The following is a 25733-nucleotide window of genomic DNA, read 5'->3' on the forward strand; positions in this document are numbered from 1 at the left end:
CAAATCCTTAGGTGTAGCTATCATGTAAGATTTACCTTCCAGAACATTTATTAAGAGTTGCTGTGAGCAGTTTTCAGCACTTAGCTCTGGAAGTTTAAAGAAGAACATTCTAGAAGGAATATGTTTTGTTTAAAGTGTACTCCTCTAATATGTATTAAAAATATACAGTTACAAAAATATTTATTGTCTTCTAAAAAATGACAGATTATTTTGCTCTGATGAAGATGTACATTTGAAGGAGAAAGAGCTTTTGCATCCTCAAGCAAATTTGCAATATATCTGACCAGATCTGGATCCATTAAATCCTGGAAAAATGTGCTACAAGAGAAGTAGCAACCCTAGATCAAGGATCACTCTTAAAATACTTAGACAATTGTGCTTTTTTTAGGAGTGGATTGTAAGAGAGTTCTGTTCATGTACCAACTGCCTGAATTCACATTCCTAAAACTGACAACCTTATCCCAATAGCAGAATTGTACGAGCCAGAAAAAGGTAGATCTATAACTCTGTCATTGAGATAAGGGAGTCAGTTTTAGTGATGAAAATATGGAAAGCCGGAATGTTTCCTATGAGCGAAACTAATCACAAATGAATATTAGGTACCTATAACAATCATCTCCAGTTAATTTGTTCCAATATTTTTAAATACTACCAATCTCCTGTGGCCCCATCACCTGCCAGCATCCTATTTCTAGAGCTACCTTCCTCCATATCATTTATCAATCGTGTAAACAACAGCAATCACCAAAAAGATTCCTGCTGAACTTCATTTGTCACTGTTCTCAAGACAAAGACTTCTCCATTTTTAATCACCCTTCACCAAGCTATATTTTCAATGCCGGTGGCTAATTTGGCATTCGCTCAATGATCTTCATTTTTCTTGTAAAATCAGTTAAAGAACTTTGTCAAATGTGTCATTAAATCCTTGTAAATTATGTTCATTGGAAATATGCTGCTAGTTTAAATATCTAATCAAGGAATTATTGGAGCCCAATTTTGCTCCACCCCCTCCACCTGAAGTGCACTCCCTCGATATGACATGAACCTGCCTATATTTCCAGTTTCGGACATTAGTATAGACCCAATAGACCACAAGCACCAGCACACCTCTTGCTAGGGGCTTACACCAGAATCAGGGACTGAAATAGTTGTCGGCTGCAGGGTCATCTGGCTGCAAACTTCCTGTTTGAGGTGTTGTATGCCCTTCATATTTATCCACACTACTGGATTACTGACCTTCTTAATTGGTGAATTGCCTAGAGGGAGCACATTTTGCACTAGCAGGACATCAAATTAATTTAAATTAGGCACAACCACAAAACTGGCATGGGCCCTAGACCATTTCCTTCGGGTGGGCGCAGCACAAACCCTGCCCACTGCCCTTCCAATACAGGCTTCACATGAAAATTGCTTCCATTCTCTTACCAGAACCTGTATCTTCAAAAATATATTTCCTTTCCCTTGAAAGCTGAGCGGGCTTTCACATAAACTTTATTTAAATATCTTCACTGCCTTCAATGTTGGATTTACTTGTCTAGAATTCCCTGTTTCATGTCTCATTCATATACCCTTTCCTTTTCCTTGCTCATTTACAAGTTAGCTAAAATGAAAGCCCATGGAATTGAAGGCAAATTATTGACCTAGTTAGGAGATGGGTTAGGTGGTGATAATGGGTATTGTTATGACTGAGGTGGGAGGAATGCATTGTTAATTCAGCCACTTCTCCACAGGTCACAATATATTCTTTAAAATTTTCCCACTTACTAATACGGTTAATCATATACTCTATTTTTCCCAGAATAGAACACACTAAACTAGGTTTCTTTATTGAACAACAAAATTATCAGTTTATTATAAAACAAGTCTTAACTAGTAAGGAAGTAAAACATAAATACACAGATCGAATTTTTAAAGTTCCAACAATAAATTTTTAAAAGTCCCCTTTTTACCTTAGCCACATTTTAAAGTCCCTTTTCACCTTAGCATCTCACACTCACACACACATACATATATGTACACTGGTTAACCGAAAAAATAAAAGAAAGGGATTTTTGGATCAGAGCTCTGTTACAGACAAAAAAAACCCCAGAGCAGATCACTTGCCCACCCCTGAAGAAAACAGCAGATGAGACACGCTGCAGCAAAACTGGCACACAGTCCAACCTTCGAGCACACACAGACAGGCCACTGAGATCTTTAGAACTGTTCTTTTCGGGCGCCGTTGAGAATTACCTTTGAGCAGGTTTTCTTCAAATACAGGAAACACGATGAATTGACACAACAGACTTCTCAGAGTCTTTTAGGGAATTGCTGGAAAGCGATCTGGGTTGTAGTCTTTTGTTCTTTCTTGGAATTCTCTCCTTCTGCAGCAGACTTGACTTTTTAAACATTCAGCAAGCATCTGGTCTCTTCCTCCAGCAGGTAAAACACACACTCACTGAAACACAAACAGAAAGCTTGTCAGTTTTCTGCCCATCCAGGTGCTCTGCTATTACTGGACTTGTCCAATCAAAGGAATGTCATTTTTCTGCCCTGTTACCAGGGTTTCCGCTCCATCTCCAACCCGAGCCATGTGACAACCAACAACACTGTTGCCAATCCAGCTTCCTCAGTGTCTCTTGATTAAAAAACGGATCCAACATTTATTCAGTTTAACCATAAATTCCTTTAAAAATATTTTTAACAAAAAACAAAATCACTTTCATAACAGTATGTACTTAAATTGAAGGGACGTGACTAGTGGTGTGCCACGAGGATCTGTGCTGGGGCCACAACTATTCACTTCATTTGTTAATGACTTAGATAACACAACAGACAGCCATATATTCAAGTTTGCGAATGATACAAAGATAGATGGCATAGTCAGTAATATGAACAGGAGCATAAAATTACAAAGAGACATTGATAGATTAAGTGAATGGGCAAAACTATGGCAGATGGATTTCAATGCAGGTAAGTACGAAGGCATCCATTTTGAAACTAAGAAGGGTGGATCTGTTTATGTTATAAATGGTGAAAAGCTAGGAACAGTGGACATCCAAAAGAGATTTAGAACTCCATGTACACAAATGACTAAAATGTAGTGGTCAGGTACAACAAATAATCAGAAAGCCTAATGGAATATTCGCCTTTATATCTAGAGGGATAGAATATAAAGGAGGAGAAGTTTTGCTACGACTATATGAAGCTCTGGTTAGACCATATCTGGAGGGCTGTGTATTGTTCTGGGCATCACACCTGAGAAAGGATATATTGGACTTGGAAGGAATGCAGTGCAGATCCATGAGAATGCTAGCAGGGCTCTAAGGGTTAAATTATGCAGAGAATTTTCATAAACTAGGCTTTTATTCCCTGGTATGTGGAAGGTGAAGGGTGATTTGATTGATGGTTTTTAGGATTTTGAAAGGAATTGTTAGGGAGTTAAGTTTGGGAGTCTAGGACAAGGGACATAACCTTATAATCAGAGCTAGATCATTCAGGAGGGAAATTAGGAAATACTCCTTCACACAAAGGGCTGGATTTATGGTCCTGTGGAAGGTGGTTTTTTGGCAGTGGGAGGGGGGGGGGGGAGCGTGGGGTGGCGATGGGGGTGCAGAGAATCGGCGTGGAGTCGTCCACCAGTGAACCTGACACCATAATGTCCATTTCCGATTTTCTCGGAGTCAGCTAAGTTCCACAGCGGCACTTCCGCCTCAACGTGACGGGTTCATAATTTAAATCTGTTACATGCTGCTCTACATGCATTTGTATGCCATTTGCCACCAGGCACTCACAATCTTGTGCATGACGTGCGGCACTCATGTGCCTTCACTTTCCCGTCTTTGAATAGCTGGCGCCACTGGGGTGATAGTCCTCGGTGCCTCCAGAGGTTAGGTAAGTTAGCCATTGTTATCTATGGGAATTGCTTTTTAAATCGCGCATTGCCGCTAAGCTCAATCTGCAGATGCATAGTGTGTGTGAGGGGAGGTGGGAACTTGGCAAGTGTATACTGTTGGGCGGGGGAATCTCTACATGTATATACTGTTGGGCGGGGGAATCTCTACATGTATAGACTGTTGGGAGGGGGAATCTCTACATGTATATACTGTTGGGAGGGGGAATCTCTACCTGTATATACTGTTGGGAGGGGGAATCTCTACATGTATATACTGTTGGGAGGGGGAATATCTACCTGTATATACTGCTGGGAGGGGGAATCTCTACCTGTATATACTGTTGGGAGGGGGAATCTCTACATGTATATACTGTTGGGAGGGGGAATCTCTACCTGTATATACTGTTGGGAGGGGGAATATCTACATGTATATACTGTTGGGAGGGGGAATCTCTACATGTATATACTGTTGGGAGGGGGAATATCTACCTGTATATACTGTTGGGAGGGGGAATCTCTACCTGTATATACTGTTGGGAGGGGGAATCTCTACATGTATATACTGTTGGGAGGGGGAATCTCTACCTGTATATACTGTTGGGAGGGGGAATCTCTACCTGTATGTACTTTTGGGAGGGGGAATCTCTACCTGTGTATACTGTTGGGAGGGGGAATCTCTACCTGTATGTACTTTTGGGAGGGGGAATCTCTACATGTATATCCTGTTGGGCGGGGGAATCTCTACATGTATATACTGTTGGGAGGGGGAATCTCTACCTGTATATACTGTTGGGAGGGGGAATCTCTACATGTATATACTGTTGGGAGGGGGAATCTCTACCTGTATATACTGTTGGGAGGGGGAATCTCTACCTGTATATACTGTTGGGAGGGGGAATCTCTACCTGTATATACTGTTGGGAGGGGGAATCTCTACATGTATATACTGTTGGGAGGGGGAATCTCTACCTGTATATACTGTTGGGAGGGGGAATCTCTACCTGTATGTACTTTTGGGAGGGGGAATCTCTACCTGTGTATACTGTTGGGAGGGGGAATCTCTACCTGTATGTACTTTTGGGAGGGGGAATCTCTACCTGTATATACTGTTGGGAGGGGGAATCTCTACCTGTATATACTGTTGGGAGGGGGAATCTCTGCAAGTATATACTGTTGGGAGGGGTGAACTCAGCAAATGTATAGTGTTGGGAGGAGGCAACTCGGCAAATGTAGACTGTTGGTAGGGGTGAACTCAGCAAATGTGTACTGTTGGTAGGGGGGAGCTTGACAAGTGTATAGTGTTGGGAGGGGGGAACTCGGCAAGTGTATAGTACTGGGAGGGGAGGTGGGAACTCGGCAAGTGTGTAGGTGGTTTTTGTCGTGGGTCCAATACAGGGTACTAAAATGGTCACAGAATCACAGAATCGTTACAGTGCAGAAGGAGGCCATTCGGCCCATTGTGTCTGCACTGGCTGTCTGAAAGAGCAATTCCTTCAGTTCCATTCCCCTGCCTTCTCTCCGTTACACTGCACATTCTTCCTTTTCATATAACAGTCTAATGGCGTTGGTATGGTCATGATGACTCACACTTTTTGAAAAGTTGTGAGACCAACATCAATCCATGCCAAAAAGCTAATACAGAATACTGCAGAACCAAAATTAACACAAATCTTTGCACAGATAGGTGTACTTTACCATTTGAAGGAAGCCTGTTACAAGGAGGACAGAGATGAGTATGATTCACCCTGTTTTCCTGGATCCCCTTCCTGTGCTGAGACATCTCCGCTGGAGGCGGGTCCAAGAGGCAGCTGTGGCTCAAGAAGAAGCTCCCAGTTGCAGCAGCAGCAGCTGCCAAGGCAAAGAAGAGCCCAGATACATCAGAGAGTCTATAGGACTCAGGTGACATACCTGCAACTGTCTGAGTGAAATTGCCAGAGAAGATTGCAACTGTCCAGAGAGGCCATCACGGATCTCTGCACACTGCTAAACAATGATTTGTGACCAATGGGCTTTGGTAGTCACCTTATGCCTGTGGCCCTTAAAATTACCATGGCCCTACACTTCTACACCTCTGGATCATTCCAGGGATCCACCGGCGACATGTATGGGGTCTCTCAATCCGCAGCACACTGCTGTATCAATGAGGTGACCAATGCTTTGTTCAGGAGGGCCGATGACTGTGTACACTACTGGATAGACCCTCAGATCCAGGCCAAGAGGGCCATTGGATTTGGGTCCATTGCTGGATTCCCACAGGGCCCAAGGTGTGCACGCATGTGACCAGCAAGGCTCCCACAGACCACCTAGCCACCTTCATAAATGGAAAGGGGTTTCATTTAATTAATGTCCAACTGGTATGCAACCACAGAAAGTGTACCCACTTCCCAGGCAGCTGCCATGACTCATACATACTTTGCCAGTCCCAGATGCCACTGCTTTTCACTCCCCCACTAACTTTCAAGGGTGGATTCTTGGGGATAAGGGATACCACTTGAAGACATGGCTTCTGACGCCAGAAAGGAACCTCAACAATGATGCTGAAGAGAGTTACAATATCTGCCATGGATCCACCGAGCGAGCGTCGAGCAGCCCATTGGTATGATGAAGATACTGTTCCGCTACTTCAATAGACCTGGTGGAGCATTTAAGTATGCCTCAGACAGAGTTACACGCATTGTTGTGGTCTGCTGTGTTCTACACAACATAGCATTACAAAGGGGGGCGGCCTTGCAAGATGAAGAAATACGAGAGCATGTGACATCCTCCGACAAAGAGGACACAGAGCGCACACAAGGCCAAGCACACTGGAAGATCAGAGCACAGTGATGGAGGCCAGACATGGTGAGCAGCGTGCAAGGGAGGCAAGACAGAGACCAATAACTTTGCATTTTAACTATCCATGAATTTCAATAAATATGCTTACTACCAAAATGCACCATTATGCATGTAGTCTGAAGTCCTCCACTTCCGTACTCTCTGTCTCTCCGGCATGAATGGTAGCAACAAATTGACCCAGTATCCATGTGACATCATTCGTGCAATGAAAGACCATGTTCATTGATATCAGTTGTCACATTGGCAATGCTGGAAGGCTTATAATGGGATTGCAGGAGTCACAATCACTCCATAGGCAAATGTGGTTTTCAAACAATAGAGGTTGATGATTGGCAGAAAAGCACATTTAATTAAAGTAAACATGTCGTATCTGTCTCACCCATGAATGCCCCTATGTGTCAAGGTGTCTTTTTTTGTTTGTGGGCGCTCGCTTGCGGTGTAATCTCTGGCTAGTAGCTGGAATGGAAGCAGACTGCTGATCAAGCTGCCCCTTGGCATGTGATTACTTCCACAGTCATCCTCTAGTTGCCTGAGACCTGGTGGGCCCCAGCTGCCTGAAGGCTTCCTGCACTGGTGCAGGACTGTCCTCAGGCATTGCGTCTGCTGGAGCTGGACTTAGGGGCTGAGGAACCCATGTCCACACTCATGGGACAGTGCTTCCTCTAAGTGTTCCTCGGCCTCAGAGTTTGTCATCATAAGATTATTGTCTGGAATCATTTGCGAATGCCACCCTGTAAGATACAATGTAAAGAACAGACATTTAGGCGTTGTGGTACACATGTCCCAATGATGACAGCATTGCGTATCTCAATAAAATGTAATTTCTTTGTTTGGCAAAAATCATCCTCTTCAGCCGGGACCCTGAGCTTGATGTCAGATATGGCATGTGCTCCTTGCTCCCGGATAACTCGAGTGCCTCCTCTTCGCCTTGATATGAAAGCCACAGGTTGGGCACCCCACCATTGCTCCTGCTGGTCACTTCCCTGCTGTTGCGAGCCCTTTTCTCCTGAAAGATCAAGGATGCAGCTATTGTCAAGTTGCAAAGGTAGCTACATCACGTAAGTACTAACATGGGTCCCTCATCAGCACCTGGGGGATGTCTTCTCTCATACTGACTCTACCTGTCATGGGTCTCATTAGACTGAGTTGGAAATGAGGGAGACGGGGCTCACTTCTGCAGTCAGTCATCTGCCATCGTTTTGCTATGACCTTCCTATTATTGAATGGCTCTAACATTATGCTTGTGGGCAAGCATATCACAACAAGTTATCTGAAGTAAAGCCTAGCTACCCGACCCAAATCCGACTACATCCGACTACATGTGTCAGGTTTGGGTCGGGTAGGGTCTATATTTTGTGTCCAGCATTCAGGCTTGGGTCAGGTCGGGCTGCACTGTACTGGCTCAGTGTTTTATAAACAAATGCATTTTTTCTGTTTCAATAATATGTTTGATATTATTAAATTAATTGTGATATTTGGGTCTGGCATAAAAAAAATTAAAGGACTCGGGCTCCAGTCTGGTTAGGTTTGGCTGTGGTCGAGTCGGGCCCAAGTCAGGTTTTAATTTTATACCCGAGCATGCCTTTAATCTGAAGCCTTGGCTGAGAATAGGAGGCCATTGATCCTCTTCCTGCACTGCACCCAGTTACGACTGCTGACCCCACGGCTACTAACCTCCTCTGCGAGCTCTATCCAGACATGCTTGGCCAGGTGGGAGGACCATCGCTGGGGAAAAGGACTTCCCGCCTTCCCCTTGCAGCCTGGAGGAGAATCAGCAGAGAGGAATCACTGAAGCGTGGTGCCACCCTTGATCATACATCTGCCATTGTTATAATGATGCTCAGGGGGGCTGCTTGCAGATAAAGTAATGTCTTAAAGAGCACAGACTTTTCGCCTCAGGAACCTGATGCAGAAAGAATGCAGAGAGTAAATGCAGGGCTGTCAGTCTTTTAAAGATGGTGCCAGCACCTGCTGTAACATCAGGTAACGCCATCAACGGCGTCGAAACTGCCGCCCCCTCCACGTGACTGGGGGGCTGTCCGCCCACCGTGTAATCACGGCGGCATGGCCGCTAATATTACAGGCGGGACTGCCGCCTTTTTCCGTACCTGCCGGTGGGATAATAAAGTTCAGCTCAAAGAGTGGATGAAGTGTGGAACTCAATACCACAAAAAGCAGTAGATTCTAGTTCAATTAATAATTTTAAATCTCAGATCGATAGATCTTTGTTAGCCATGGTTATTGAAGGATATGGAGCCATGACAGGCAGATGGATTTAGGATTCAGATCAGTCATGATCTCATTGAATGCTGGAACAAGCACAAGGAACTGATGCACCACTTCCTGTTCCTAAATTTTGCACACAGTTGGAGTGGGGCAGCAATATTTTGAGTGGCATTAATTCCTGTGATGCAAAAAAATGGCAATCCAGGCATTCAGGTTATGATGAGTGAAATAGTTTTGTAATGGAGGGCTAAAACATCAGTTTAGCCAATTATTTGGAGAAGTCTAGAATAATGTTGTCCAGTGGAAACTGCTGTCGCACTTACCCAGGCTTTATTCTATGCAAGCGATTAAAGTTATATTTTTAATACCCTTTCAGAGTAGGCAAGTTGAAGTGAATGTGCGGGTCAGTCAGATCTACGTGGAGTAATTTTACACCAACATCAATTGGTTGCACTTTTGCCCTTTTTCTTTTCCAGCTTTGCATTATTTAATTTGAAAATTATTCATCATGGACACACTTGTCAGAGATATAAGTGTAACGTTTAGGGAAATGTAACTCTTCTGTGGGAGAAATAATTTCTGTGTTGCCAATGGCACAACTCAAGACATCATAGGTTAGATACTAGTGTTGATGATACAAACAGACAAACACCTTGTCTATTTGCAATATTTAATAGCACACTTTAAAATGTAATTCAAACCCATTAAGTATTTGTCTGTTAATTAAACCAATACTACATTTTACTTTATTTTGAATATATTAATACTCTCAGACATGCAGGATGAATAGGAGGATTTTTTTTTTGTGCCAATGCACTGGGGGAGGGTTAAGGATCTGGTAGCACATGCAAAACTTGAAAACCTGGGTTTTTCTGCATGCTGTGGAGTTTTGGCCCCGACAGGTTCCCCACACAGAAGTTAGCCTGATTGACAGGCATGGGGGGGAATTTTATCCTGGCGGCGGGTGTCTTGACATCCGGAGAAACTGACACCAAAATCTCCACGTGGCCTCTTTCCCTGAAGGCCTACCAAATTTAGTGCCAAACAGGCACTTAGGTGGACAGTGGCAGGCCTTCATAGGATCTAGGACCCCGTTGCCAACAGTCCCACCCTTGGAGAGCTGCCGGCCAATCAGAGGTGGGCAGCTGCTGCGCCATCGCAGAGGCGGTGGCTGCTGCAGGAGATGACTGCACCTGAGGCCGAGGAGTGTTGCTGGACCCAGGCCTCAGGTAGGTCAGGGCGGGAAGGGTCTCTCAGAGTGGGGTTGCAGGGGAAGTGGGGGGAGGTGGGGGAGATAGCAAAGGCGGGGAGGGGGGGGTGGGTGGTGGGTGGCCCTCAGCAGGTGTCCCCCTTCCCGATGACGGGTCCCTTGTTCAGGCACTAGGTGCCTTTGAATTAGGGACCCGCCCCACCCCCACTCCCGAGCCGGGAAGCAGCCCACACAGTTTTTTGTGCCGTGCCTCCAGTGTGGCAACAGGACCACCCGCCGCATGGCGAATTGCATCTGTGGCAGGAAGAGGCTGTTAAATGTTGGTTAATTGCCCAGTTAAGAGCCACAATTGGTGGCTGGGCAGGCAGGCCATTCACAGGCCTTCCTGCCCTGGACTAAATATTGGTGGAAGAGGGATGGTGGCGGAAACACCACCCCACCCACCCCCACCACCCGCCAGCATCCCACCCGATCTTATGCCCTCCCCACCTCCAAACCCGCGATAGGGGAGAGAATAAAACTCCTTCATTGTTTCCAATTCGTGTGGGGAGGACTCCAGAGGAAACTGTAGACCTAGGTAGTTCCGACTCCCTATCCTGAGAGGGGTTCAGTCCCAGGGGGTCCCATTTCAGACCCCAGGTGGTGGGTCTGATCATCGACCTCGGTATGGATCTGATCCCAGCAGGGGGATTTGATGCAGGTGGGTTGTGGGGGGGAGTGTCCAATCCCCAACTCCGGATGGGTGGGGTGTGGGTCCAATCACAACTAGGCAGGTCCAATCCCGGGGTTGGCCGTGGGCCCAATACCGGGGGTGGGGGGTGGTTGGTGGTCTGAACCAACCGGGGTGTCTGTTCTTAGGGTTTGTATGGAGATGGTCTGATGGTGAGGGAGCTTGTGGGGCCAGGGAGAGCACTCCTGTTGATGAGAGATTAAATGACAAAAGGGGGATTGGGGCATAAGGAGTGGGAAAAGTACCCACTACCAGGCTCTTTCCTCCAAAAAGAACTCTCACCTTCCACTGATGGTCCAGGGACTGACACCATGCCCCTTTTAGTGGTTTCTTTGACTGGTAGTGTCAGTAGCAGAAGATAGTAAAATCATTCATGTATTGGCCATTATTAAAGGGGATAGCAGTACAGAAGTAAGGAAGTACTGCCATAACTGTACAGGGTTTTGGTGAGACCACATCTGGAATACTGTGTGCAGTTTTTGGTCTCCACATTTAAGAAAGGACATATTTGCATTGGAGGCGTTACAGCAAATGTTCACTAGATTGGTCCCTGGGATGAGGAGGTTGTCCTATGATGAGAGGCTAAGTAAATTGGGCCTATGCACTCTGGAGTTTAGAAGGAGGAGAAGTGATCTCATTCATACATGCAAGATTCTAAAGGGGCTGGATAGTGTAGACACTGAGACATTAATTCTGCTGGTCGGGGAATCTAAAACACGGGGGCACCGTCTCAGGATAAGGGGCTGATCATTTAGGACTGAGATGAGGAGAATTTACTTCACTCAAAGAGCTGTGAATCTTTGGAATTCTCTACCCCAGAGGGTTGTGGATGTTCCATCGGTGAATATGTTTAACGCTGGGATAGATAGATTTTTCTCTGTCAGGGAATCGAGGGATATGACAAGTGGGCAGGAAAGTGCAATTGGGCGGCACAGTGGCGCAGTGGTTAGCACCGCAGCCTCACAGCTCCAGGGACCCGGGTTCGATTCCGGGTACTGCCTGTGTGGAGTTTGCAAGTTCTCCCTGTGTCTGCGTGGGTTTTCTCCGGGTGCTCCGGTTTCCTCCCACAAGCCAAAAGACTTGCAGGTTGATAGGTAAATTGGCCATTATAAATTGTCACTAGTATAGGTAGGTGGTAGGGAAATATCGGGACAGGTGGGGATGTTTGGTAGGAATATGGGATTAGTGTAGGATTAGTATAAATGGGTGGTTGATGTTCGGCACAGACTCGGTGGGCCGAAGGGCCTGTTTCAGTGCTGTATCTCTAATCTAATCTAATAATCCTAAAATCAGCTCTGATCATATTGAATGGTGGAGCAGGCTCGATGGGCCATATGGTCTACTCCTGCTCCAATTTTTTGTGATCTTGTATCCCAGATGCTGGGTCCCACCTCCATAACATATTTTACATGTAGGAAGTAGTAAATGGGCAGCCGGTGCATCCCCTCCTGAGTTGGAGGGTGGGGGCTGGGGTGAGGCTGGGTGGGGGAATGGTAATCACTGAAATTCCGGGTCGGGACGGGGATGTGGCAGCAACTGATTTTCCCTGATTTTCTTCCACCATATCAGCCATAACATAATTGAAGAATGTCAAGCTTAAGATTTTGCATTTTGGAATACTGAGCTTTCCTGCCTGGGCAATAATTAAGAACAACTCCTGTCATGTAACTGTCTAAAGATACAGGATTTAATACCTATTAAATGAGATAGCGGCATCGAATAACTGAACATCAATATTGAACTAATCTTTATTTCTACATATAGGCCCAGATTTCGTGGCCAACGGCGAAGCAGCGGTGCTTGCCGCTGACCTCGAAGAAAGCTGCCCACAAAGATCTGGCAATCTCTGTGGCATGGATTTCCCCTTTCCTGATGTCAGTTTGAATCTGACGCCAAGTCAAGGGGATCTCCAGGCGTCCAGCAGCAGTGATGTCATCAAACAGGGTAAGCAGCTAATCACATTGAAGTATTCATACTGACTGCAAATCAGGAAGTAAAATGTACTGATTTTTTTCACCTTTGATTAAAATGTTGCAGCGAGTAAAATAAATGATTGGGATGTACATGGGTTTAAGATAAAAGCTGAAATATCATAAACAACCTTTAAAAAGTATAGGTTTAAAAATTTGTGTTTTTTATCATAATGGACAAATTTGACATTTCACAGATATAAAATTAGTTTATCAGGTCTATTGAAGCTGTTCATCAGTGATTATAAACTTAGTACACCATTAAAAACCCAGTTACACCTCATTCAAGGTGTAATGTTTTCAAGGCTTCTTACAGCGAGACGAATAGCGTTAAAGGGCAAATTCTCATCCGTTCAGTGATTTCTGCTTGATTGCAGTTTGCAGGGACTTCAACAGTGCACTCTATAGTTTGGCATCCTTCCTTCTACAAAAGATGATTGACACACAGCAAACAATCCATTTAGGTAGGGTGTCTTCTTCTGGTGCACCTTTGTTGATCGCTGTGATGGCCAATCCTTGAGAGGCAGGTTCTGCCACAAGTGCTACACGTGAAGCTGCCAAGTGATGCTGTCAGTTGTTGTTATTGACGTTTGCACCTGTTGTGAAGCCACTGTAGCAACTGGTCGTCATGGCAGTCCACAGAATGTGTTGCCATTTCCCTCTTTTGCTAGCTAGTGACTCCCAAGTGCGATAGTCAACATTTAGGACCTTCATGTCACGCTTGCAAACATCCTTGAAGCGGAGCTTTGGATGCCCCACTGGTCATCTGGTCCAGGCTACCTCACCATACAGAAGATCCTTGGGTACAAGACTATCTTCCATCCTGCGAATGTGTCCGATCCACCAAAGCCGCCTCTGTTTGATTAGTGCCAACGCACTTGGGAGCTCTGCCTTTGAGAGGACTGCCACATTTGACATTTTGTCCTGCCAGGATATACCCATAATGCACTGCAGACAGCGAAGATGGAAATTATTGAGCTTCCTTTCCTGGTAGCTGTACATCACCCATGTATCACACCGTACAGCAAGGTGTTGAGAACACAGGCCTTATAAACCATCAGCTTGGTCCTAAGGGTCAGCTTGGTGTTATTTCACGCACATTTCGCAAGTTGGCCAAAGCTGGTCGCTGCTTTTCCTCTGTATCAAGGGTCACCGTGGACCCAAGGCAGCAGAATTTGCTAACCATTACAAGTGGGGTGTTACTTAGCATGATCAGATCCGATGGAGCAGTGTCGAATCACTGACAGAAACCTCTAGAATTCTACATTTAACTTCATGGGCTGGATTTTGTGTGGCCCCTAGAGGCGGGGTCAGAGGCAGAAGGGCATGGAGTACTGCAATGGGTGGGGCGAGGAGGCGTTGGGACAGAGGGCCCTTCGCCAAATAATCTACCCGGGAACGGGATAGGCCAACGACAGTCTTCCCACCCAGAGGCTAATTGAGGCCTTTAAGTGGCCTATCAACGGCCAGTTAAGGGCCCCTACCTGCTGCCACTGAAATCTTACCAACAGCAGGGGAGGAGGTGGCGGGGAGGGTCCTCTGATACATGGGGAGGTCACCTTGTAAAATGAGGTGCCCTCCCTGCGGAGTTGGGGGCGGGGGGGGGGTGGGTGTGATCGATCTGACGTGGGCAATTTGTGGCCCACGGAGGACCCCTACCAGGATCCAGTTTACCCCTGGAACTCCCATCCCCCCGGATTGCAAGAGCACCCTCCAGCATACCCTTGCTGGGGCCTTCCGGACTGGCCCCAGCGACCCCACCTCACCCACCTCTTGTCCAGGGTTCCAGTACTGGGATGGGTCTGAAGCCTCTGCAGTTCTGGCAGTGGCCACCACTCCCGATGGTACTGCTGATACTGCTGAGTTGCCGGCCCCCTAATTGGCTATCTTTAAAGGGACGGGGAATCTCGTCTCCTGAAACTTTGATTTTAAAAAGACCAGAGGATCACTCTGACGGCCTTGAGAAGGCAGAACATATGAACATATGAACTAGGAGCAGGAGTATCCATTCGGCCCCTCGTGCCTGCTTCGCCATTCTTTCAGATCATGGCTGATCTGTTTGTGGACTCAAATCCATTTTCCTGCCTACCCCCAATAACCTTTCACTCCGTTGTTTGTTAAGAATGTGTCTACTTCTTCCTTAAAAACATTCAGTGACCCTGCCTCCACCGCTCTCTGGGGAAGAGAGTTCCAAAACCTCACGACCATCTGAGAGAAAAAATTTCTCCTCATCTGTCTTAAATGGGGATCCCTTATTTTTAAACTGCACCCCCTAGTTTTAGTCTCTTCCACAAGAGGAAACATCCTTTCAACATCTACACTGTCATACTATATACGTACATACGAACATACGAACTAGGAGCAGGAGTAGGCCACTCAGCCCATTGAACCTGCTCCGTCATTTAATACGATCATGGCTGATCTGATTGTAACCTCAACTCCACATTCCCGCCTATCCCTGATAACCTTTCACCCCCTTGCTTATCAAGAATATATCTGCCTCAGCCTTAAAAATATTTAAAGACTCTGTTTCCACTGCCCTTTGAGGAAGAGAGTTCCAAAGACTCATAACCCTCTGAGAGAAACAAATTCTCTTCATCTCTGTCTTAAATGGGCAACCCGTTAGTTTTAAATAGTTACCCCTAGTTCTAGATTCTCCCATAAGGGGAAACATGCTTTCCACATCCACCCTATCAAGACCCGTCAGGATCTTATATGTTTCAATCAAGTCGCCTCTTACTCTCCTAAGCTTCAATGGATATAAGCCTAGCCTGTCCAACCTTTCCTCATAAAACAACCCGCTCATTCCAGTTATTAGTCTAGTAAACCTTCTCTGAACAGCTTCCAAATGCAGTTACATCCTTCCTTCAATAAGGAGACCAATACTGTACACAATACTCCAAATGTGGTTTCACCAATGCCCTGTATAAATGAAGCATAACATCCCTACTTTTGTATTCAATTCCCCTTGCAATAAATGATAACATTCTATTAGCTTTCCTAATTACTTGCTGAACCTGCCTACTAACCGTTTGTGATTCATGCACTGGGACACCCAGATCCCTCCGCATCTCAGAGCACTGCAATTTCTCACCATTTAGATAAAATGCTTCTTTTTTACTCTTCCTGCAAAATTGGACAATTTCACATTTTCCCACATTATGCTCAATTTGCCAAATCCTTACCCACCCACTTAACCTATCTAAATCCCTTTGTAGCTTCCTTAAGTCCTCTTTAAAACTTATTATCTTTGTGTCGTCAGCAAATTTAGCAACCATACCATCGGTCCCTTCATCCAAGTCATTTGTATAACTTGTAAAATGTTGGGCCCCAGCACTAATCTCTGTGGCACACCACTCATGACATTTTGCCAACCAGGAAATGGCCCATTAATGCCTACTCTCTTGTCATGCAGACCCCTACCTGCCAAGAATGAGGCATATTAATTTTGCCATATGAACATTAATTTTAAACTGTTGCTGGAGTGAAGAAATGAGTTGTTAAAGAGATCACCAGACATTTGGGCTGAAAGGACATTTGCATACGAAGAGGCACTGCTTGTGGAGACAATGGACTATTCCCTGAGTCAGTTAACCCACATGGATTTTGTTCACCATTCACTGAAGGTGTAAGGAAGCGCATTCCAGGGCCTGCTAAGACAATACAATCCACAAACGCAGAAGTGGTTAAGTTGTTAGTCACATGACTGACCTGCTGGCCAACTTGAGTTTTTATTTTGTGCCGCACAGAAAGGAACAGAAGGCAGTTTTGCAACTGAAGCTGGATCAAGCAAGCCTCTCTCCTGGCTATCTCTCTCTCTCCCCTTCCAAGCCACCGGACCCATGGAAGACACATACACATCAAGAGAGAAAATACTGCAACATCGAAACAAGTTGAAGCATGAACTGGGCCCCAACAAATAGCAGGACTTACCGTCAATCAAAGACTCCACATTGAACTCAAAGGACAGTAAATAACTGACAGATATTGCTTCAAACTTTTTTCCTTTATTCTTTCTACTTTTTCTGTATCTGCCTGTGTGTTTATCATGTATGCATGCTAGTGTGGTCACGTCACATATTCGTAGTTGGTAGCCAAATTAGAATTTAAGATGAATAAACTTCTACCTTTCTTGCTTAAATCTAAGGAAACCTGCCTGATTTATTTGCCTTGCAATTGGAGCAGTGAACAAGGATTCACTGAAGGGGGAGGTAAAAACACGGCATTTCTAAAATTAAACCCTGTTAAGGTTAAACCAGGCAAAGGCTCAGGGGGAACCCCTAGACCCCTTCTCACATGGTTGTAACACTCTGTTTCCAGTTAGCCAATTAATCTTCTATCCATGCCAATATGTTATCCCCCACACCATGAGATTTTATTCCCATAATAACCTTTGATGTGGCACCTTATCAAGTGCCTTCTGGAAATCTAAGTACAGTACATCCACCAGTTCCCTTTATCCACAGCACATGCTACTTCTTCAAAAAACTCCAATATATTGGTTAAACATGATTTCCCTTTCACAAAACCATATTGACTCTGTCTGATTGCCTTTAATTTTTCTAAGGTGCCCTGCTTTAACACCTTTAATAATAGCTTCTAACATTTTCCCTATGACAGATTTTAAGCTAACTCTCCTGTAGTTTCCTGCTTTCTATCCCCCTCCCTTTTTGAATAAAGGAGTTACATTCACTATTTTCCAATCTAAAGGAACCTTCCCCAAATCTTGGGAATTTTGGACTTTTCGGACACTAGGATGAAGTCCATTAGAACCTGGGGACTTGTCAACCCGCAGCTCCATCAATTTGCTCAGTACCACTTCCCTAGTGATTGTAATTTTCTTGAGATCTTCCTTCCCTTCCATTTCCTAATTTACAGCTATTTCTGGGATGTTAGTGAAGACCAAAGCAAAACACCTGTTCAATTCATCTGCCATCTCCTTATTTTCCCTTATTAATTTCCCAGACTCACTTTCTATAGGATCACTAATCACTTGTTTAACTCTTTCCTTTCTTAAATATCTATAGAAACTCTTACTATCTGTTTTTATATTTCTAGCTAGCTTTCTCTCATACTCTAATTTTTCCCTCCTTATCAATCTTTTAGTCATTCTTTGTTTTTTTTTATATTCTATCCAATCGTCTGACCTGCCACCCACCTTTGTGCAAATATGTGCTTTTTCTTTAAGTTTGATTCTAGCTTTAACCTTACTTCCTTCAATTTAGTATACTGTATTCACTGCTCACAATGTGGTCACCTCTACGTTTGGGAGACCAAATGCAGATTGGGTGATAACTTTGCACAACACCTCTGTTCAGTCCATAAGCATGACCCCGAGCTTCCGGTTGCTTACCATTTCAACACCCCGACCCCCGCTTTCAAGCTCACATTTCTATCCTTGGCCTGCTACAGTGTTCCAATGAACATTAAGGCAAGCTCGAGGAGTAGCACCTGATCTTTCAGTTAGGCACTCTACAGCCTCGTGGACTCAATCCTGAGTTCAACGATTTCAGAACATGATTGACCTTTTTTTTTATTATTTTGTTTTATTTTATTCTTTCACCATGTGCCTGATTTTGTTCATGTGGACGGAGTTGCTCATTCCCCTGCCATTAACACTCTCTCTGGACCAATACTTTGTCTTTCACCACAAGCATTAACACGCTCTTTGTCTTTGTCCCATAACAGCTTTGTTAATTAATCTCACCTGTCCTCTGTCCTATCACACACCTTTCCTTTTGCTCTCTTCACCACCAACCACCCGCCCCCCCCACCCCCACCCACCTTCACTTCCTTTAAACTTAATTCTTTTCTAACTTTTGCCTGTTCTGATGAAAAGTCACAGATCTGAAACATTACCTCTGCTTCTCTATCCACAGATACTGCCTGACCTGCTGAGTATTTCCAGCACTTTCTTTTTTTATTTCAGATTTCCAGCATCTGCAGTATTTTGCTTTTATATTGCTATCTTTAACTTTTTTAGTTAACCACAGATAGTGGGTCCTCCCCTTGGAATTTTTCTTTCTCTTTGAATTGTATCTATTCTGTGTATTCTGAAACATCCCCTTAAACGTCTGCCACTGCATCTCTGTTGACCTATTCCTTAACCTTCACTTTAGCTAGCTCTACTTTCATGCCCTCATAATTGCCCTTATTTAAGTTTAAAATACTGATCTTGGACTCATTCTTCTCTCCCTCAGACTAAATGTAAAATTCAATCATATTATGATCACTGCTACCTAGGGGCGCCTTCAATATGAGGTCACCCCATGCCAGGGTTGGAGGTGGGGAGAGCATAAAATTAGGTTGGATGGTGGCGGAGTAGGTTCCCGCCACCATCCAGCCTCCACCGAGATTTAGTCCAGGGCGGGAAGGCCTGTGAATTGCCTTCCTGCCCTGTCGCCAATTGAGGCCCTTAAATGGGCAATTACCCAAAAATTAAGGGCCTCTTCCTGCCACAACTGCAATTACCCATGTGGTGGGCAGCCCATGTTGCCACATGGGAAGCAAGGCACGAAAAACCATGCAGGCTGCTTTCCGGCTCTGTTATGGAATGGAGGGGTGGCGGTGGGCACCTCATTCAAAGGCACTTAGTGCCTGATTGGCACTAAATTCTGCGGGCCTTCTGGAGAAGAGACGATGCGGGGATCTCGAAGTCGCTTTCCTCTAATGTCGAGACCCTGCCACCAGCATAACATTCCCCCCAATGTCTGCTAGGTCCAAAAAGCCTTTAGAAAAATGAACAGCACTGATTTCTCATAATAATACTGTGATTCACAATACAGCATTTATGAATATTACATCTTTCCACAGCTGTAAAGTATCCTCTCTGCCTGAGTGGAGAATAAAGTGAAAGATGTTTTAAGAACTGTCTAAAGGATTGTTTTTTGGAAGAATGGAAGCTTAAAATGTGAATTAAACACAAATTATGGTTTTACAAACATTTGTATAACCTTAAGGTCAAAAGAATGAATCAGTATGACGGACAAGATAATTATACACCTAAAAGGCTTTAATAAAATAATAAAGCAGAGAAAAGATGTTGATATGAAATGCTTTTCAGGTGAATATTCCATACATCATTTTAACAGCATCCTTGAGTTATTAAAATGTGAGACTAGTCAATACTGTTGATTTCTTTTTGTCAGATAATATACATGGGCTGGGTAGAAGACCGGGAACCAGACTCGCTGCAGGATAAACTATATACGCCAAAGTACCTAGCAGTGAGAGGCTCTTGCCTATACAAATTTACAGCACCTCCGGTATGTGATACTGTTCAGTTTTGACTTATTCAGCTAACTTTTTTAATTTAGTATCCAGCTGAAAATATGCAGCTTATATATTTTATTGAGTATGATGAGATATTACACGAATGCATGAAATGCAACATGAATTCTAAGTTATGGTTTTCATTTTTATATTTTATCTTCTCTGGTCATGACAAAGGAACAACTTATTTATCTTTTGACAAGTTCAGTCTAATTTTTTTTCTTGTGCAGAAGTAAATTGAAGCAAGTCTTTTAATTACCTTAAGCAAAGAGCAAGAGGAATAATAAAAGTGCATAACATACTATATCAATTCAAAGAAAATTTTACTCTTAAATAAATATATTTAATAATATTAAATCGTGCTAATAATTTTTAGCTGATTATTATTGGCCCTGTTCATGCTGCTGCAGTTACAACTATTGAAAAATTAGGCTCAATTATAATGTCAATACTAGACCTATCCATTGAACTTTATCCTTGCTTCATTAACACAGGTACTGCATAACCTTTGTTCATAAAAGCCTGCTGCAATGCTTCAATGACCATTCAGCCCTTGGTGAATAACAGCCTCTTGTCTTATATTTCTAAAAGCAGAACTTCCTAAATGTTAAAGCTTTCATTGTTATGCACACAATACATATGTTGTTTCAAAATCTATCATTTGGAATAGACCCTCCAGTTGCTGCACAGATTTCATTTTGTTTAAATCCTTTACTCACTTTGTAATTAAACGATGGGTCATCAGGATATGTCGAGTCATATATTTATCTTTTAGCGGTGGCTACATGTAATCAACAGATAATTAATAGGAATACTATTCTCCTGGCTAGCTACATCTATCAGTAATTGTTATGCAACACAGATGGATAAAATATGAATCTGCCATGCTATTTGTATCAGTTGTTGATTGATGGATCAACATATCATTATATATTGATATTTCCATGGTTAGGCTAAAGGCATTACTGCCTACTTACACTTGATAGATTAAATGCTGTCATTCGAGTTAGAACATTTACTTCGTGGTTCCCATAATAAGTAGGAATTCAGAAGGATCCCCACCAAACACTATTGTCGGAACACTGTCATTACAAGACTACAGCAGTTCAAGGAGAAGGCCCACCACTATCTTCTCTGGACGAGTAGGGATGCTTACATCCCAAGAATGATTTTTGTTAAATGGATTCATTTGCTTATAATTCCCATTATTTCTTGTTTAAGTTGTTACTTCCAGAGTACTGATAGTTCCATGCTGCATTAGAGATAGCCTCTTCTTAGTTAGAAATGAAATAGAATCTCATATATTTCCATTCCTCATGCTGTTGCTCCTTCATGCCACTCTGCTTGTGATCATTAAGTATCTTCAGAAATAACTGCATGTTACAAAAGTTGTCATCCTAAATGCAACACAATATTAATCCACTCTATCAGGAAGACCTCAAAACACAATTATAATAATTTGACTGATGAAGCAGAAATTATTTAGATTTGGTCAAAAGTTCATAAACAAAAGTGTGTAACAGGTAATTTCACGAAGACAGGGCTTTCAATGGTTTATTGGCTGCTCTTTGGAATTTATTTGACAAACTCGCAGAGAAAAAAATAGTTCTAAATCAGTAACCTTTCCTCCCACAAAAAAATCATTTTGAGTAACTATTTCTAAATATAATTTTATTTGTTTGTATCCTTGGCGAATTTAAAGTTACAATAACCAATGCTGGGAAAGGAAGTACTTGTATAGTTTTTGCACCTACTGTCATTCTCAAGAATCCCGAATAAAGTATAATACAAGCTTTATGCAGACCAGAGCTCCACTTTTCTATTCCAATAATATGCCTTCAAGTAAAAAAAGCACTGCAAATGCTGGAATTTGAAAATAAAGAAATAGACAATGCTGGAAATACACAGCAGGTTGGTCAACATCTGTCAAGGGAAAAAACAGATTATAACATTTCTGATATTGTTATTGTTACGACTGACCGCTCCTGTCAAAGCCCCCAATTAAAGTATACAATTCTGATTGTGGTGGGACCAACGCACTGTTAATTCAATCCTGTCATTCCACAGATTGGCTAACATATCATTTAAAAACTTCCCAAATTAAAGAAAGACCTACCAAATTATACCATCTATTAATCCCTGCATGAGGCTAACCAAACCAGGTGTCTTTAAATCAACAAATTAACTTTTTAATTAGAAGAACTAAATTCTTAAACACTATGAACATTTAAAAATAGAAAAATTAGAGTCCTTGCAAATTTACAGTCCAATGTTGTTCGAAGTCCTTGCTGAATGTTGTTTGAAGTCCCCGCAGAATGTTGTTCGAAGTACTCGCAGAATGTTGTTCGAAGTCCAGCGAATTTCAACAATTAACAACTTGCAAACATTTTCAACAGATCAATCTGACTTTAGAGTTTTTGAGAGATAAAAGATTGTCACAGTCTAACTTCCCTTACTTCAATTTAAATTACCAGACATCTCTGTCTTGGCTTGACTTTTTAGAATTTCGAGAGATAATAATTAAACAGACAAAATCCTATATCATAGAGTCATAGAGTTATACAGCACAGAAACAGGCCCTTTGGCCCATCGTTTCCATGCCAGCCATCCAGCACCCAACTATTCTAATCCCATATTCCTGCACTTGGCCCGTAGCCTTGTATGTTATGGTGTTTCAAGTGCTCATCTAAATACTTTTTAAATGTTGTGAGCGTTCCTGCCTCCACCACCCCTTCAGGCAGTGCGTTCCAGATTCCAACCACCCTCTGGGTGAAAAAATATTTCCTCAAATGCCCCCTAAACCTCCTGCCCCTTACCCTAAATCTATGCCCCCTGGTTCTTGACCCCTCCGCTAAGGGAAAAAGTTTCTTCCTATCTAATCTATCAATGCCCCTCATAATCTTGTACACCTCAATCATGTCCCCCCTCAGCCTTCTCTGGTCTAAGGAAAACAACCCTAGACTTTTCAGTCTCTCTTCATAGCTGAAATGCTCCAGCCCTGGTGAATCTCCTCTGCACCCTCTCCACTGCAATCATATCCTTCCTATAGTGTGGTGATCAGAACTGTACACAGTACTCCAGCTGTGGCCTAACTAGCATTTATATAGCTCCATCATAACCTCCCTGCTCTTATATTCTATGCCTCGGCTAATAAAGGCAAGTATCCCATATGCCTTCCGAACCACTTTGTCAACCTGTGCTGCTGCCTTCAGTGATCTATGGACAAGTACACCAAGGTCCTTCTGACCTTCTGTACTTCCTAGGGTCCTACCATCCATTGTATATTCCCTTGCCTTGTTAGTCCTCCCAAAATGCATCACCTCACACTGCTCAGGATTAAATTCCATTTGCCACTGCTCTGCCCATCTTACCAGCCCATCTATATCGTCCTGTAATCTAAGGCTTTCCTCCTCACTATTTACACCACCACCAATTTTCGTGTCATCTGCGAACTTACTTATCATACCTCCGATATTCACGTCTAAATCAGTAATGTATACTACAAACAGCAAGGGTCCCAGCACCGATCCCTGTGGTACACCACTGGTCACAGGCTTCCAATCGCAAAAACAACCATTGACCATTACCCTCTGCCGCCTGCCACTAAGCCAATTTTGGATCCAATTTGCCAAATTGCCGTGGATCCCATGGGCTCTTACCTTCTTAACCAATTTCCCACGCGGGACCTTATCAAAAGCCTTACTGAAATCCATCTACTGCTTTACCCTCATCGACACATCTAGTCACCACCTCGAAAAGTTCAATCAAGTTAGTTAGACACGATCTCCCCCTGACAAAGCCATGCTGACTATCCCTGATTAATCCCTGCCTCTCCAAGTGGAGAGTAATCTTTTCCCTCAGAATTTTTTCCAATATTTTCCCAACCACTGATGTTAGACTCACCGGCCTGTAATTACCTGGTTTGTCCCTACTACCCTTCTTAAATAATGGTACCACTTTCTCTGTCCTCCAGTCCTCTGGTACCTCTCCTGTGGCCAGAGAGGATTTGAAAGTTTGTGTCAGAGCCCCTGCTATCTCGTCCCTTGCCTCACTTAACAGCCTGGGATACATCTCATCTGGGCCTGAGGATTTATCCACTTTTAAGCCCACTAAAACAGCTAATATTTCCTCCTTTTCAATGCTAATATGTTCAAGTATATCACAATCCCCCTCCCTGATCTCTACACCTACATCGTCCTTCTCCATAGTGAACACTGATGAAAAGTAATCATTTAAATCCTCACCTATGTCCTCCGGCTCTGCACAAAGATTGCCACGGTGGTCCCTAACGGGCCCTACTCTTTCCCTGGTTATCTTCTTACCCTTAATATACTTATAAAATGCCTTGGGATTTTCCTTTATCTTGCCTGCCAGTGTTTTTTAATGTCCCCTCTTCGCTCTCCTAATTACTTTTTTAAGTGCCACCTTACACTTTCTAAACTCCTCTAGTGCCTCTGCTGTTTTCAGCACTTCGGATCTGCCATAAGCCTCCTTTATTTTCCTGATCCAATCCTCTATATCCCTTGACATCTAGCGTTCCCTGGGCCTGTTAGTCCTACCCTTCCCCTTAACAGGTACATGTTGGCTCTGAACTCTCACAATTTCCTCTTTGAATTACTCCCACTGATGTGGTGTAGTCTTTCCTACAAGTAGCTGCTCCTAGTCCACTTTGGCCAGATTCTGTTTTATCATATTAAAATCAGCCTTCCCCCAATTCAGTACCTTTATTTCTGGTCCATCTTTGTCCTTTTCCGTAACTACCTTAAATCTTACAGAATTATGGTCACGATCCCCGAAATGCTCCCCCACTGACATTTCTATCACTTGACCGGCTTCATTCCCCGGGATTAGGTCCAGTACTGCCCCTTCTGTTGTTGGACTTTCTACATACTGGCTCAAAAAGCTCTTCTGTATGCATTTTAAGAATTCTGCCCCTTTTAAGCTTTTTGCACTAAGACTATCCCAGTTAATATTGGGGAAGTTGAAATCCCCTACTATTATTACCCTATTATTTTTACACCTCTCAGAGATTTGCCTACATATCTGCTGCTCTATCTCTTGCTGACTGTTTGGAGACCTGTAGTACACACCCAGACAAGTGATTGCCCCCTTTTTGTTTTTAAGTTCCACCCAAATGGCCTCATTTGAGGAACCTTCTAAGATGTCATACCTCCTTACTGCAGTAATTGACTCCTTGATCAACAGTGCAATGCCACCTCCTCTTTTATCCCCTCCCCTGTTGCGCCTGAAGATTCTATAGCCTGGAATATTGAGCTGCCAATCCTGTCCCTCCCTCAACCATGTCCCTGTGAAAGCAATAATATCATAATCCCATGTGCTAATCAACGCCCTCAATTCATCTGCCTTACTAGTAAGACTCCTTGCATTGAAATAGATGCAATCCAACCATGTATTTATCCCTTGTGCCTTACCAGGTCTATATTTGCTCTGCCTTCCAGGCAGACTCACTTTCTGCTCTATATTACCCTCTGCTTGCCCCATTCCGGTTCAGGTGCAACCCATCCAACTTGTACAGGTCCCACCTTTGCCAGAAACAGACCCAGTGATCCAGGAAACTAAAGCCCTCCCTCCTGCAACATCTCCTCAGCCACGCAT

At 43.6% G+C, this 25733-nt stretch overlaps 1 protein-coding gene across 1 annotated transcript in view; it reads left to right on the forward strand.

Annotated features, from left to right (window-relative positions):
• The window catches only part of sntg1 (syntrophin, gamma 1), a 599108-nt gene that overhangs the window by 533388 nt on the left and 39987 nt on the right, over window positions 1-25733 (forward strand). Inside the window, exon 13 of the mRNA XM_068032645.1 lies at window positions 19994-20110. Coding sequence (XP_067888746.1) covers window positions 19994-20110 — 117 coding nt within the window. The remainder of the gene's footprint in view (window positions 1-19993; window positions 20111-25733) is intronic.

The sequence above is a fragment of the Heterodontus francisci genome, chromosome 5, assembly GCF_036365525.1.
Source record: "Heterodontus francisci isolate sHetFra1 chromosome 5, sHetFra1.hap1, whole genome shotgun sequence".
Classification (NCBI taxonomy): Eukaryota; Metazoa; Chordata; class Chondrichthyes; order Heterodontiformes; family Heterodontidae; genus Heterodontus; species Heterodontus francisci.